Source organism: Muscardinus avellanarius (assembly GCF_963383645.1).
Source record: "Muscardinus avellanarius genome assembly, chromosome: 11".
NCBI lineage: Eukaryota > Metazoa > Chordata > Mammalia > Rodentia > Gliridae > Muscardinus > Muscardinus avellanarius.
Window position 1 is genome coordinate 22,601,662 of NC_137797.1, and position 16,235 is coordinate 22,617,896.

At 43.0% G+C, this 16,235-nt stretch overlaps 1 protein-coding gene across 1 annotated transcript; it reads left to right on the top strand.

Moving 5' to 3' along the window:
- Positions 1 to 2,992: 2,992 nt before the first annotated feature.
- Positions 2,993 to 12,980, top strand: DEPDC4 (DEP domain containing 4; the record flags this gene model as incomplete). The annotated part of the gene is made up of 6 exons (XM_080704813.1): positions 2,993 to 3,119; positions 7,039 to 7,090; positions 7,659 to 7,885; positions 8,735 to 8,861; positions 8,950 to 9,088; positions 12,897 to 12,980. The coding sequence occupies 6 exons, from the start codon at positions 2,993 to 2,995 to the stop codon at positions 12,978 to 12,980; spliced, it is 756 nt and encodes a 251-aa protein (XP_080560939.1).
- Between the last annotated feature and the right edge of the window lie 3,255 nt (positions 12,981 to 16,235).

Genomic DNA, 16,235 nt, shown 5'->3' on the forward strand with positions numbered 1-16,235 from the left:
AAAAGAAGGGGTCAGCCAGGCTCACACTTGTAATCCCTGCGCTTGGGAGGTTAAAACAGGAGGATCGCACGGGTTTGAAGGTCTCGGCTACTTAGTGAGGCTCTCAGCAACTTAGTGAGACCTGTTTCCAAATAAAATATAAAATAGGTCTGGGAGTATAGCCCAGAGGTAGAAAGTCTTTGGGTTCCACCCCTAGTACCACCAAAACAAAAAAAAAAAAAAAAAAAAAGAAGAGCTCAGTGGTAGAGTACTCAGGTTCAATCTCAATGCTGCAGGGTCCCAGAAGACATACCTCAGGTGGTTATTGTGAGAATTAAAGATGATGAAACACGCAGAATGCTTAGTACAATTTCCAGCACATTTAGTAAGCACTCAATGAATTTATTCACTTAAACATTTATTAAGCACTTACGAAACATCAGGAGATGAGGAAGATCTCATTAATTTATCAAATATTAATAAATATGGCAATTCTGCAACAATGTCCCGAGAATAATCAGGAGAATCCAGCCAAATCAGGAGTCTTCCCTGAACTGAGCTGAATGATGAATAGGTGCTACTGAATGAAAAGGAAAGGAAGAGCATTTCAAGAATCTCGGAGATGCTTCCAGAAGTATAACCAAAAGTCATGTTCCTGAAGGAGACAGAGAGATGGACAGTGACCAGGGAGGATGGGATTGCCAGAAAGCACTGGAGATGAGGTTGAAGAGGCAGTCAGAGGGCCCTCCAGTCTGTCCTGAGAACTAGGAGAAGCCACTGAAGAGTTTAGACATGGAAACAGTGTGATTAGTTCTGCTTTTAAGCAGTCTAGCTGGGCATGGTGGCCCCTGTCTGTAATCCCAGCATTCTGAAGGCTAAAACAGGAGGATTGCAGGTTCAAGGCTAGCCTCGGCAATTTTGTGAGACCCTGTTTCAAAACAAGAAATAAAAGGGCTAGGAGTGTACTTCAGAGAAGAATGTCCGCGTTCAATCCCCAGCACCAAATATTTAAAGAATAAAAACCAAGTCACTCGGTGTAGCATGGGACACTACAGAGAAGGCCACAGCAAATGCAGATGGACAGTAATCAGGAGGCTAATAAAACAGATGAGAGAGAATGCTGCCTGGAACTAGAAAACTAGTGTCAAGGAGTAGACAGATCCAAGAGATATTAAAGTGACAAAATCAACAAGACTTCTTGAGAGACTGAGCAGACGGCATGAAAGAAATTGCCAAACTTTAACTCTAACAGGAAGAGATTAAACACAATAAAAGAATCTTTTCTTTTAAGGGGGAAGATTATACATTTCAAATATATGAGTGTGAGTTATTATTCCCAACTACAGGTCGATTTGTACAGAAATGCTCTATTATACAGAAGTGCAATGTGCCTGTATTGATTTTATTGGGTGACTGTGGATCTTAGAGACAAAAGATTAGGTTTCTGCACTTTTATAAAGTACATCTGAGCCAGGCATGGTGGCGCACACTTGTAATCCCAGCATTTGGGAGGCTGAGACAGGAAGATCACGATTCATGGACAGCCTCAACTACTACTTAGTGAGGCCCTATGCAACTCACTGAGACCCTGTTTCAAAATAAAGAATAAGAAATATTCTTTATTTTGGGGTGTAGCTCGGAGGTAAAATGCCCTTGGGTTCCATCCCCAGTACCGCAAAAATAACAAAAAATTTAAAAAATAAAGTACATCTAAAAGGAATGAAGACCCATACTTTCCATGAAGTTCCATTAATTTACATAATCCCCAACACCACAAGTTTTATGATGACGATGGGGAGGAAAGAGGAGGGAAGGCAGAAAGAAAAAGCTCGCAAAGTCCAAAAGAAATCTTTAAGCGCCTTTCAGGCCATCACCAAAATAGGACTGGGTTTTATGATGACAGGTGATCTGGAGCCTTTTTGGTAAGCTATTACTTTTTCAAAACAAAAAAGGCAATTTTTAAAGCGTCGTCATACAAATATACAAATAGTTCCTGAGTTTCATGTGCAAAAAAAAAAAGTTAGCAACTTACAATTAAGTCACTACTGCTTAGCGCTTTTAAGTCACTAGAGTCGAGTCTCACAAAGCCTGTTAGAGGTAGATTTGACAGCACTAGTGCCTGTAATTACTGATTAAAGGTATGCGTTCAGTCGGATCCCAAGAACTTTTAGCAAGTCTTATCACTCAAAACCTTCCTTTCTCTCTCAATGATAAAAACCCAGAGTGCTGGAGCCTCGGAGGGGAATTTTAGTCTTAACAAAACACCTGCCCCACCCACCTCACACACACAATAACCTTCCATTCCCAGAAATACAGCTGTCTGAGGACAGACAGAACTGTCAGAGGACGCCGGGACGACAGGGCCCTGGTTGGTGACCCGGGTTACCGGAGCTGAACCTCAGAACAGAACAGGGGAGAACTGTCTCTCCCAGTCCCGGAGAAGTGTCCAGTTTCCCCAAAGGGGACCCAGATCTCCACCGCCGAAACCTAAGCTCCCGCGTCGGCGCGGGGGGCGCCGCCTCGGGCCGACCACCCCGGGGCAGGTGCGCGGCCGCCGCGAGGCCTCCGGGACGGGCTCGGCCTCGGGGTCCAGGGGGTCGCGGCGCCCACCGCCGGCCCGCAGCCCGGTTTCCAGGCAACAGTGGCGAGTGCGGGGGCCCCGAGGCCTAGCCCGCGCGCGGCCCCTCCGCGCCTCCTCGCCCGCCGGGGGCCCGGGAGAGCGCGGCCCGAGGGGCTGGCGGCCACTGGGCGCCGCGGCCCGCCGGACACTCACCTCTCGGCTCGCCTCCCGGGAGGGCGGTGCTGCGGTTCGCTCCCCCCGCCCCCCTAAACGCGCCCCGCAGTTCCTGCTCGGCCTCCGCGACCGGCCGCCGCCGTCGCTTACTCCATAGCCTCGGCCACCCCGGTGGCCGCAGAGGCTGGAGCGGGAGGAGGAAAGGGGGAAGGGAGGGAAGGGACCGGGGAGGAAGAGTACGAGAGGGGGAAGAAGACTGAAAGACCTGCCGGGCCCGGCATGACGTCACTTCCGGCTGGCTCGGAAGGGGCGGGGTCTGGGCTTCGCCGCCCATTGACGGTCTGTGGGCGTGGCTACGGGGGCGGAGGGCGGGGCTACAGGGCCGGGGGCGGGACTGGCGCGCCAGGTGATGGTACTTTTGACTCTGCGGTTCCGCAGCCTTTGCAACCAAGATGAGCTGCCTGGCCCCGGGCGGTGCGGGCCGATTTCCAGGAGTCCTAGAAGTAGCTTCTGCAGAAAAAAGAGGACAGGACAGGTAGGACAGGTAGATCCGAGCCAAATGTATGGTGAGGGTGGTGGGGGCGGCGGGTGAGAAGAAGGTGTGATTGGACTCTGCCCCTCAGGGTTTGGAGACCACGCCCCTTTCCTAGCCCCGCCCGCTTCTGATCCTTCCGCCCTCCCCAGCTCAGGGACCTAAGACCCAGACCTAGCCCTTTACAGTTTACTTTGGTAAAGTGCTTTCGGAGGGATCAGAAAAGCAGTGCTTCTCAAACTTTCATACTGTAACGAATAACTTGGAGACCTTGTTAAATGCAGATCCTAATTCGTGAGTGGAGTCGGATATTCTGCATTTCTAATAAATTTCCCAAAGACACCTATGCTGCTGTGCCCCAGACTACTCTTAGAAGAACAAGAGGATACCTAGTCCACCTCTTTAATGGCTAGCGAAGTCGTTTGCCTACAGAAAATACCTGGAGTACACTGCTAATAGTTTCCCAGTCTCCCCACAACCTCGGCAGACGACACCCTCCCTCTGGCCTCTGCCTCACCGCTCCAGTGTTAAGGGCTGAGATTTTTTAGATGAACCGAAGGACAGTTTCCTTGTCAAAAGAAGAGTTTGAAGGTGATGGATTTTTATTTATCATTTTGTCATAAACACCTTATGTCTTACGTAAGATAAGGCATAGTGTTTCCACTTATCCATAGAGAAGCTTACATTCTTGGACTCTACCCTCAAAACAGTGGTGGCGCACGCTTGTAATCCCAGCATTTGGAAGGCTGAGACACAAGGATCGCAGTTCACAGTCAGCCTCAGCTACTTAGGCCCTTTGCAACTCAGTGAGACCTTGTTTCAAAATAAAGAATAAAAAATAGGGCTGGGGATGTAGCTCAGAGGTAGAATGCCCCTGGGTTCCATCTTCAGTATCACCCACACAAAATAATTTAAGGGCTAGTTGTGGTGGCACATGCCTGTAATCCCAGTAGTTTGAGATGCTGGAATAGGAGGATCACAGGTTCGATACTAGCCTCAGCAACTTATTGAGACCCTGTCTCAAAATCAAAGAAGTAAGCCAGCCGTGGTGACACATGCTTGAAATTGAAATCCCAGTACTTGGGAGGCTAAGACAGGAGGATCACGGGTGGATCACAGGTTCATGACCAGCTTCAGCAATTTAGTGAGGTCCTTTGCAATTTAGTGAGACTCTATTTAGAGAGGCCCGGCGTGGTGGTGCACGCTTGTAATCCCAGCGCTTGGGAGGCGGAGAGACAGGAGAATCTCGCAGGTTGGAAGCCAGCCGCACTGGCTTAAGAGACCCTGTTTCCAAATAAAAAATATAAAATAGGTATGGGAGTGTAGTCCGGAGGTAGAAGGGCTTCCAGGAACCTCAGTACCACCAAAAAATAATAAGAATAAGAATAAGAATAAGAAAATAGGGCACAGGTGTAGCTCAGAGGTAGAATGCCCCAAGATTCCATCTCAGTATAAATAAATAATAAATAAAATAAATAAATAAATAAATAAAGTAAAAAATATCTGGGGTATCTCTTAGAATGTCCCTGGGTTCAATCCCCAGCATCAAAAGAAAATAAAAATTAATTAATTAAAAGGGTTGGGGGTATATCAGAGTGATGAAATGATCCATAATTAAATAATAGCATTAGTTGTACAACTTCATGAATACAATAAGAAACATTGTGTTTTTAAAGGTGAATTTAAGCTGAGGATTTAGCTCAATGGTAAAGTACTTCATGTCCAAGGCCCTGGGTTTTATCCCCAGCATCACAAAAAAAAAAAAGTGAATTTTATGATATGTAACCTATATCTCAATAAAAATTTTACTGTCCCCCAATTGAAAAAGAAAAATTACATGTGCTCATTATAAAAATTCATAAATGTGAATAGACTACAAAGTGAACAACCAGGAAGGCATTGTGGTGCACACCTGTAATCCCAGTACTTGGTAGGCTGGGACAGGAGAAATGTAGGTTCGAGAACAGTCTCAGCAACTTAGCTAGGCTCTGGGCAATTTCTTGAGACTCTGCTTCAAAATCAAAAATGAAAAGGGCGGGGGTAGTTTGGACAGAATGCCCTTGAATTCAATCCCCAGCACCACCAACAACAACAAAAAAAAGTGAACAGCCTCTTTCATCAACCACATTACAGTCCTGTTTCCCAACATTTACTAGTTTGAAGTTCATCCTTCCAGATCGTTCTATTTATTTACATATATTTGTGTGTAGGTTGTAGATTCATAGTATAGAAACTATTCTGCTTAGCTTACTGATTTTTTAAATTTTGTTTTGCTTTGTTTTCTATTTAATGAGATCCTTTCGTGTTATAAACTTAGGTCTATTTCAGCCGAGCGTGGTGGCGCACACTTGTAATCCCAGCGCTTGGGAGGCTGAGACAGGAGGATCGCACAGGTTCAAAGCCAGCCTCAGCTACTGAGTGAGGCTCTCAGCAACTTCGTGAGACCCTGTTTCCAAATAAAGAATGAAAAATAGGGCTGGGAGTGTCGCTTGGAGGTAGAATGCCCCTGGGTTCCATCCCCAGTACCACAAAAAATTAAATAAATAAATAAATAAATAAATAAATAAATAAATAATAAATGTGGTAGATTGCTGTGTTTGATGTGTTGGCTTGCTTCTCTTCCCTGTAATAGTTACTCCTACATATCAATGATATCAGACAAGACAGGGGAGGCAACTAAGATCCAGTAACACTTAGCTTAGTTTTCACAATGACCATGGCCAGATTAACTGGAGGTGCCAGTGTCTCTACTTCTAGAGAAAACAAACAGTGACTTCCGGTCCTTATTATTTGTAATCCAAGTCCATCTCCTTATGAGTGTGTGTCCTTGTCCATTGGCTCAGTACCTCCACAACATCTCTGTTCTTTCTCTTTCTCAAAACCAACTAGGTAAGCAAGCTGTTGTTCCACTCCACTTTGCTCTTTACTTCATTGACTTGTGTTTTTCTCCTTTTAATACCACCATAACGGAAAGAGGAGCTCTAGAGTTAGGACAATTAGGAGGGACTGGGTGCTTACACCCTTTATTGCATTTAGTCAAGTAATGATAGAAGTATGATTTGCACACTGAGGGAGCAGGGCTTACCAGCGAGATTTAACATAGGTGTGATGCAGCTGGGTGTGGTGGCGCACGCTTGTAATCTCAGTACTTGGGAGGCTTAGACAGGAAGATCGTGGGTTCACAGCCAGCCTCAGCTACTTAGGCCTTCCACAACTTAATGAGACCCTGTTTCAAAATAAAGAATAAAAAAAAAAGGGCTTGGGCTGGAGCTCAGAGGTAGAATGCCCCTGGTTTTTACACACACACACACACACACACACACACACACACACACACACGATAGGTATCATAAGGGAAGAATATGGAGAGAAGGGGAAAATATATGGTGCCTAGAGAAAGAATATAGAGTGAAAAGCAAAACTAGAAAACAACTCCAAGGAGGATTGCTATTTAGATGGTAAGCAGAAGAAGAGAGTCAACAAAATACAGTTTTAGGAATGGAGATAGAACTCAGTGATAGAGTGTTTGCCTAGTGCATCCAAGGCCCTGAGTTCAGTTCCCAGCAACACTAAAAATAAATAAATGAAAAAGTTGCTTTTCCCATTGTTTTGTCTTGGGGACATGGAATACCTCTAGAAATTCCTAAGTAATATTGGATATATTTTATCAGTAAATGTATTAATAATTTCTACTTACTGGGCCTTTCTCTGGGATAAGCAATGTGTTATGTATTTTATAGTCATCTATAATCTTGCAGTAGACTTACAAAGTGAGGGGTAACTCCCTCTCCAGTTGAGGAAACTGAGAGTCAGAAGAATCACATTTTAGGAAAGAAGGAAGGAAGGTACTCTTATTAAATGTTTTCACTTATCTTTGTTATATATGCACATCACACAAAGCATTCAAATAGCCCTATCAGCTTTATTACAAAAATATAGCAGTCTCACACTGTCCTCTCATTCATTTCTCCCCCCTGGGAAACAGCCATTTAAACTCCTATCTCACCAAGTGTGGTGATGCACTCCTGTAATCCCAGCACTTGGGAAGCTGAGACAGGAGGATCACAAGTTTGAGACCAGCCTCAGCAACTTAGCAAAACCTTCAGCAAATTGATGAGACCTGCCGAGTGCGGTGGTGCACACTTGTGACCACAGCATTCGGGGGAGGCTGAGATAGAAGGATCGCTGTTTGCCGCCAGCCTCAGCTACTTAGTGAGGCCCTTTGCAACTCAGTAAGACCCTGTTTCGAAATAAAGAGTTAAAAATGGGCTAGGAAAGTAGCTCGGAAGTAGATCTCCCAGAAAATAGTGTCTTCTTTGGAATAAGTAAGCTAGATTTTATTATGTTTTATCAAACAGTGCCTTAGTCAAATGCAAATATTAACTATTGATTTGTTTTATATTTTCCCTCCAGGACTGATAATTGGCTTAAGGCAGCAATCAAATATTTGGAATATTTCCCTGACCAGCTCAACGTTACACTTAGTCAGCAGTTAGTACAAAGCAGAAATGAAGAGACAAGACTGAATATTCAGAAGAAGATACTCTCTGCTGTCATAGTAAATTATTATAATAAAGAGAGAAATTGCCTATTAACTGATGAGTATGTTAATAGTCGTTTAGGAATTATTGAACTTTTAGGTAAGAGATGAAGTTTAAACCTTAATTTTTGCATACTACAACATTTTAAAATATATGTAAATTGAAGAACCAGTTGTGGTGGTACATACTTGTAATCCCAGTACCTGGGAGGCTGAGACAGGAGGATAGTCAGTTCAAGGCCAGCCTTAGCAACTAAGCAAGGTCCTATTTGAATAGGACTGGGGATGTAGTTTAGAGGTAGAAGGCCCTTGGGCTCAATCCCCATTACCATACACACCAAAATAAAATATATGTAAGTTGAAATGGAAGATTTTGTATATTCTGAGAAAGAAATTTTAATATTTTTCTTCTATGGTGTCAAGGTACCTCATCGAGTCTTATTTTCACTCTGTTACCATTGCCTGACGTGTACATTGCGCTAGCAGCTGGATGTGGTACTCCTAGTTCTTGGGAGCCTGAGACAGCAGGATTGCAGATTCAAGACTAGCTTCAGAAACTTAGAGAGAATCTCAGAAACCTAGCAAGACCCTGTTTAAAAAAATTAAAAATAAAAAGGGCTGGGGTACAGCTCAGACGTAGAATGCGGCCGGGTCCAATTCCTAGTACCATAAGTAAATAAATAAGTAAATATAAAATTGTACTAGCAAATGTACCAGTGTAGCACACAAAACTAATGACAATATTCCAAGAATATATAACTAAAACTATTACAATATCCCAAGAATATATATAAACAATATACTGATATCTAGGTATTTTAAGGATTAAAGAACTGAGGTACTTGGAGATACAAATCAAATAAGCATCATAGCATTTTAATTGACTACTCAGTACTGTGCTGTCCATTTTTTGTTCCCTATTTCATTGTCTTTATAACCTATGTAACAGAAGAAAAAAATAGAACCAAAGCTCTTGAAGGAACACAACTCTATCTAAAATTGTTGTCCAACGTTAGAAAAGAATTAAGATGGCTACTTACTTTCATGGCTATTGTATCAGAAGCTGATGCTCACAAGTGACCAAAAAAAAAAAAAAAAAAAGCAATAACAGTTTTACAATTTTTGCCACTTTTCCTTTAAAAACCATTTAAGCTAATATTAATCTTTCTGCTTACAGCATGATAACAAAACAGTGGTCCAGAAAACTCCTGCCAAAGCATTTTTGCAAACCAAATCATTAATAAAAGTGCAAACAGAGCAACTGGTCTTCTTTCTGCTGGAATATCGTTCTGAGCCCTTCAGGGTATCTCTGGTCTTTTGTTCAGGAACATTTATTACTAAGCTATTTGTGTCAAGCAAAAAGATAAATCATTCACTTAATAAATAATTTACCGAGTCCCTATAATGTACAAAGTTGGAAGGAATGCCATTTCCCCGTGCCCATTAAAGAGAAGGAAGCCGACTTATAACAGTTTGGGTATTTATAAGTATATTGATCAATTTATCCAATCTATTTTTTTATGCATTACCATATGCTGGGCACTGTTTTGGGTTGCTTAAAATATATCAGTGAATAAAATGCAAAGATCCAAGCCTTTGGAGAGCTTATATCCAAAAGGAAGAAAGGAGACAATTAAAGATACACACGAACCTGCATGATGGCACATGCCTGTAATCCCCAGTACTTGGAAGGCTGAGACAGGAGGATTGCAGGTTCAAGGCCAGCCTCAGCAGCTTAGTAAGACTCCCAGAAACCTAGCAAAACCCTATTTCAAAATAAAAAATAGCCAGGCATAGTGGCACATGCTTGTAATCCCAGCATTTGGGAGGCTGAGACAGGAGGATCACAGTTTGTGGACAGCCTCAGCTACTTAGAGAGTCCCTTTGCAACACAGTGAGACCCTGTTTCAAAATAAAGAATAAAAAATAAGACTGGGGATGTAGCTCGGAGATAGAATGTTCCTGGGATCCATCCCCAGTACCGCCAATAAATAAATAAATAAATAATAAAATAGAGCTGGGGGTATGTGTCAGAGGGAGAATGCCTCTAGATTCAATCTAGTACCAAAATAAAATAAAATAAAGTCATACAGTTTTACAGAAGGTGATAAAAAAAACTTTCTTTAAAAAAGATAAAACAGGTTAAGACATTTATGGTTTCCGGGCATGGTAGCACAAGTTTGTAATCCCAGTACTTGGGAGGCTAACACAGGAGGATTGAAGGTTCAAGCCAGCCTCAAATACTTAGTGAGGACTCTGCAACTTAATGAGACTCTGTTTCAAAAATAAAATGAACAGAGCCAGGCATAGTGGCACATGCTTGTAATCCCAGTATCTGGGAGGCTGAGGCAGGAGGATCATAATTCAAAGACAGCCTCAGCTACTTAGGGAGGCCCTTTGCAACTCAGTGAGACCCTGTTTCAAAACAAAGAATAAAAAATAGGGTTGAGGTGTAGTTCAGAGATAGAATGCTCCTGGGTTCGATTCCCAGTACCGCAAATAAATAAATAAATAAATAAATAAATAAATAAATAAATAATATACAAACAAACAAATAAATAAATAAAATCAAGTTGGGGTATAATTTGGAGATAGAAGACCTCTGGGTTTCATCTCCAGTACCAAAAAAAAAAAAAAAAAAAAGACTTGTGGGTGTTAGGTGAGAGTTGACCAGCTTACATTATTAAATTGGGTGGCAAAGGTTCGGCTCCCCGAAGGAATGAGATCTGAGCAAAGGCTGGAAGGGGAGAGAGAGTCCACCAAGTGGCCAGGGGGAAGGAGAGTGGGTCAGGCAGGGAGAACGGTTTCCAGAGCAGAGGCCCGCGGTGGGTGTGATGCATGCCTGGTATTGAGAACGGCAAGGAAGTGGTGAACAGAGGGGATTGTAGCTGAGATCCAGAGGGGTGACAGTGGTGCATAAGTCACGGTAAAGTCCTCAGAGGCTACTGGGGGGTGCTCCTCCTTGGAATAAGGTAAGAGGAACGTTGGAGAGTTTGAGCAAAGTAGTAGCTTGATTTCACAACTCTGGCTTTTATGCTGAGTGCAGATTATGTAATGTGGGTCCTGATCTCCATTTCACATCTTTTTTTTCTTATGTACTGGGAACTGAACCCAGAACATTCTGCTTCTGAGCTACACTCCCAGCCCTATTCATTCATTCATTCATTCATTCATTCATTCATTCATTCATACTAGAGATTGAACCCAGGGGCATTCTACCTCTGAGCTACACCCCTAGCTCTATTTTATTTGGAAACAAGGTCTCACTAGATTGATGGGAGTCTCACGACTTGCCGAGGCTGTCCATGAACCTGCAATCCTCCTGCATGAGCCTCCAAAGTACTAGGATTGCAAGCATGTACCACTATGCCTTTCCTATTTTATTTTATTTTATTTTATTTTATTTTATTTTTGGGTGGTACTGGGGGTGGAACCCAGAGGCTTTCTATCTCCGGGCTATACTCCCAGACCCATTTTATATTTTATTTGGAAACAGGGTCTCACTAAGTTGCTGAAAGCCTCACTAAGTAGCTGAGGCTGGCTTCAAACCTGTGCGATCCTCCTGTCTCAGCCTCCCAAGTGCGGGGATTAGAAGTGTGTGCCACCACGCCCGGCTGTCCTATTTTATTTTGGAAACAGAGTCTCACTAAGTTGCAGAGATCTCACTAAGTTGCTGAGGCTGGCCATGAACCTATGATCCTCCTGCAGAAATCTTGCTAAATTGCTGAGGCTGTCCTCAACAATGTGGTCCTCCTGTCTCAGTCTCCCAAGTACTGGGATTACAGGCATGCACCACCATTTCTGGTTTAGCATTCATTGTTAATTGTTGTTATTTTGTTTTGCTTCAATGAAAAGCTAAGTATAAGCCAGGCATGGTGACTTACTCTTGTAATGCCAGTACTCTACAATTTAGTGAGACCCTGTTTTAAAATAAAGAGTTAAAAATAAGCCTGAGGGTATAGCTCAGAGGTAGAATGCCATTAGGTTCCATCCCCAGTTCTGAAATAAAAATATTGTTCCTTCTATTTCCTTGTTTGTTTGTTTGTTTGTTTGTTTTTGCAGTACTGGGGGTGGAACCCAGGGGCATTCTACCTCTGAGCCACAGCTACAGCCCCTATTTTTTATTCTTTATTTTGAAACAGGGTCTCACTGAGTTGCAAAGGGCCTCACTAAGTAGCAGCTGAGGCTGTCCACAAACCGCGATCCTCCTTCCTCAGCCTCCCAAATGCTGGGATTACAAGGGTGCCCCACCATGCCCGGCTCCTTCTATTTCATATTCATTTAATTTTTTTGGCATTGGGGGTTAAATCCAGTGTTACTCTATCTCTGAGCTACACTCTCAGCCCTTTTCAATTTTTGTTTATTTATTCATTTATTTATTTATTTATTTATTTTGGTGGTACTGGGGGTGAAACCCAGGGGCTTCCTACCTCCGGGCTATACTCCCAGACCTATTTATATTTTATTTGGAAACAGGGTCTCACTAAGTTGCTGAGAGCCTCACTAAGTAGCTGAGGCTGGCTTCGAACCTGTGTGATCCTCCTGTCTCAGCCTCCCAAGCACAGGAATTACAAGCATGCGCCACCATGCCCAGCTCAATTTTTGTTTCTTTAAACAGGGTCTCCCTAGCCGGGCATGGTGGCACACGCTTGTAATCCCTGCGCTTGGGAGGCAGAGACAGGAGGATCGCACAGGTTGGAAGACAGCCGCTACCCTGTTTCCAAATAAAAATGTAAACATAGGTCTGGGAGTGTAGCCCGGAGGTAGAAGGGCTTCCAGGAACCCCAGTACCACCAAAAAAAAAAAAAAAAAAAAAAAAAAAAAAAAAAAAACAGGGTCTCCCTAAGTTGCTGAGGCTGGACCAGACACCAATCCTATCTCAGCTCCCCCAGCAGTGGGGTTACAGGCAAGCACTGCCACACCGGCTCCAAGGATGAATTTGGAAAGAGCACTCTCTCCGTTTTCCTCTTTCTCACCCTTTCCTTCTCTGAAAAAGTGAGCTTGTCTTTTTCCTGCATCTGCACAGAAGTTAGAGAGGATTGTTTCCTTTTTCTACCTCCCCCTCATGTCACAGTGTTTCATAAAGGAACATACTGATTCCAATTTTGTAGCAAGACACAAAGGGAGAAAAGGAACTTGACTTTGGCTGGGGGAAGTGGGGCTCTGGGATCCGGGGAGCAGAAAGAGGGTGCTAATGGCTGGTTTCCAGAGATAAGAGGATGAAGTATCTCAGGGAGGATGCGTTGGGAGTATTTATATAGAGCCTGCAAACATGCTGGGCCTGATCCTGTTACAGGGCTGTGCTATCCGTTGTGTGTCTGTACTATCCGTTGTCTGTCTGAAACATTTTTCTTCCAAATCTTCCTGTGGCTCACTTGTTCACAGCTGTTCAAACCTTTGTTTAAAATATTACCTCCAAAGAGAGCCGGGCGTGATGGCCCACACTTGTAATCCCAGCATTCGGGAGGCTGAGACAGGAGGATCCAGGTTCTTGGCCAGCCTCAGCTACTTAGTGAGGCCCTTTGCAACACAGTGAGACCCTATTTCAAAATAAAGAATAAAAAATCAGGCTGGGTGTATAGCTCGGAGGTAGAATGCCCCTGGTTTCCATCCCCAGTACCCCCCCCCACACACACACACACAAGAACAAATTGATGGGAACAGCTTCATGGCAGGAAAGTGGCCTCACATGTAGAAGCCAATGGAAAGGTAGCCTGGGAGCCGGGATGAAGGCGCCGTCTGGGGTCCATCACTTGTACTGAAAAAAAAAAAAAGTTGGAAAAGGCATGTTCACCTGTTTTAAGAAAATAATGAGCTGAGTGTGGTGGTGCACACCTGTAATTCCAGTACTTAGGAGCTTGAGACAAGAGGATCACTAGTTCAAAGCCAGCTTCAGCAACTTAGTGAGGCTCTCGGCAACTTAGCAAGACCCTGTTTCAAAATAAAATATAAAAAAGGGCTAGAGGTGTAGCTTGGAGAAAGAATGCTCCTGGGTTCAACTTATAGTAGGAAAAAAGAAGAAAGAAAGAAAGAAAGAAAGAAAGAAAGAAAGAAAGAAAGAAAGAAAGAAAGAAAGAAGAGAAAGAAAGAGAGAAAGAAGGAAAGAAAGAAAGAAAGAAAGAAAGAAAGAAAGAAAGAAAGAAAGAAAGATTTGGAAAATATATATATAATACATACATGAAAATATATTTTTGTGTGTGGTACCAGGGATTTAACCCAGGGGGCATTCCCATCTACACCCTCAGCCCTAGATTGTTTGTTTGTTTTTTGCTTGTTTGCTTGTTTGTTTGTTTAGCAGTACTGGGAATGGAACCCAGGGGCATTCTACCTCTGGGCTACACCCCCAGCCCTATTTTTTTTATCCTTTATTTTCAAACAGGTTCTCACTGAGTTGCAAAGGTTCTCACTAAGTAGCTGAGGCTGTCTGAGAACCATGATCCTCCTATCTCAGCCTCCCAAATGCTGGGATTACAAGCATACACCGCCATGCCTGGTTTATTCTTTATTTTGAAACAAGGTCTCACTAAGTTGCAGAAGGCCTCACTAAGCAACTAAGACTGGCTGGGAACCTATGATGATACTCCTGACTCAGCCTCCCAAGTACTGGGATGACAAGTATGTGCCACCACATCTGGCTTTTAGAGCCAATATTTACATATTGACCATGTAATTACAATGTAAGATTATTTGGACAAGTACTATTGTGAAAGTACAAGTCATTTTATATTATTATTATTATTATTATTATTATTATTATTATTATTTCACTAATAATGGTTAACCTAGATTCAACCATGCATTCATTCATGCATGTAGATAGTACATGCATGAAATCAGTAAATTCGATTTTTTTTGTGTGTGTGTGGTACTGGGGATGGAACCCAGGGGCTTTTCTGCCTCCAGGTTATACTCCCAGACCTATTTTATACTTTAATTGGAAACAGGGTCTCACTAAGTTGCTGAGAGCTTCACTAAGTGGCTGACACTGGCTTCGAATCTCTGCAATCCTCCTGTCTCCGCCTCCCAAGCATGAGGATTACAAGCGTGTGCCACCATGCCCACCTTCACAATAAATTAGATTTTTAAGAATGCTAAAAATAATTTCAAGTATTCATACCCTGTATAATTCAGAGACCTTCTACCAACCACCCTCTTTCCTGCAGTTCTCTTTCTTTACCATTGGTTGAAAATAGGGATTTTTTTTCTATGTTGACTTCCTGCCCAGAAAAAAAAAAATTCACAGATACTACTTGAGAATCCTTGTTTTTATGCTTTTTTGGGTGTGTGTGTGGAAGTGAAGATTGAGCCATACCTCAGCCCTGCTTTTAATTCTTTATTTTGAAACACGGTCTCACTAATTTGCAGAAGTCCCCACTAAGTAGCTGGGGCTGGCTGCAAACCTGCGATGCTCCTGTCTCTGCCTCCCAAGTACTGGGATGACAAGTGTGCACCACCACACCCGGCTGAATCCTTATTTTCATATAACACCAATTACTTTATTGGATCTGGTTAGTGAGAAACTTAAAAGGCTTCTGTGGGCCTTGCATGGTGGCGCACCCTTGTAATCCTAGCATTCGGGAGATGGAGACCGAGGATCTAGGTTCATGGACAGCCTCAGCTACTTAGTGAGGCTCTTTGCAACTCAGAGAGACCCTATTTCAAAAATAAAAGACTAAGGTATAGGGCTGGGGGTGTGGGAGTTTGAAAGACAAAAGGGAAAGCTGAGCGGAGGATTGTAGGAGGATTGTAGGTTCGCAGGCAGCCTCAGCTACTTAGTGAGGCCCTCTGCAACTCAGTGAGACCTGGTTTCAAAATAAAGAAAAAAAAATCGGTCTGGGGGTGTAGCTTGGAGATAGAATGCCCAGGTTCAATCCCCAGCACCAAAAAAAAAAAAGAAAGAAAGAAAGAAAGAAAGAAAGAAAAGAAAAGAAAGAGAGAAAGAGAGAAAGAAAAGGAAAAAAAGGGAAGGACAAATCAGTGTCTTTACCAGTTGGCTCTTGAGGTTAATAGCAATCCCAGCATCTCTTTGGGGAAAAAAAAATTAAGGAAATTCAGAAACACCATTCGGAAACTTTGCATTAACATTTCCTATATAAGAAACTACAAACAATTTATAAACAGTTATCTAGTGATTTTCTCAATCTGTGATGCTAAGCCTGCAGAGAAAGGATAGCTCCAAGCATTTTAAGTATAATCATGTTTAAGATATGTGAAGAAGCTGGGTGTGGTGGTGCATGCTTGTAATCCCAGCGCTTGGGAGGCTGAGACAGGAGGATCGCGCAGGTTCGAAGTCAGCCTCAGATATTTAGTGAGGCTCTCAGCAACTTAGTGAGACCCTGTTCCCAAATAAATAAAGTATAAAATAGGTCTGGGAGTATAGCCCAGAGGTAGAAATCCCCTGGGTTCAACTCCCAGTACCACACACACACACACAAAAAAAAAAAAAAAAA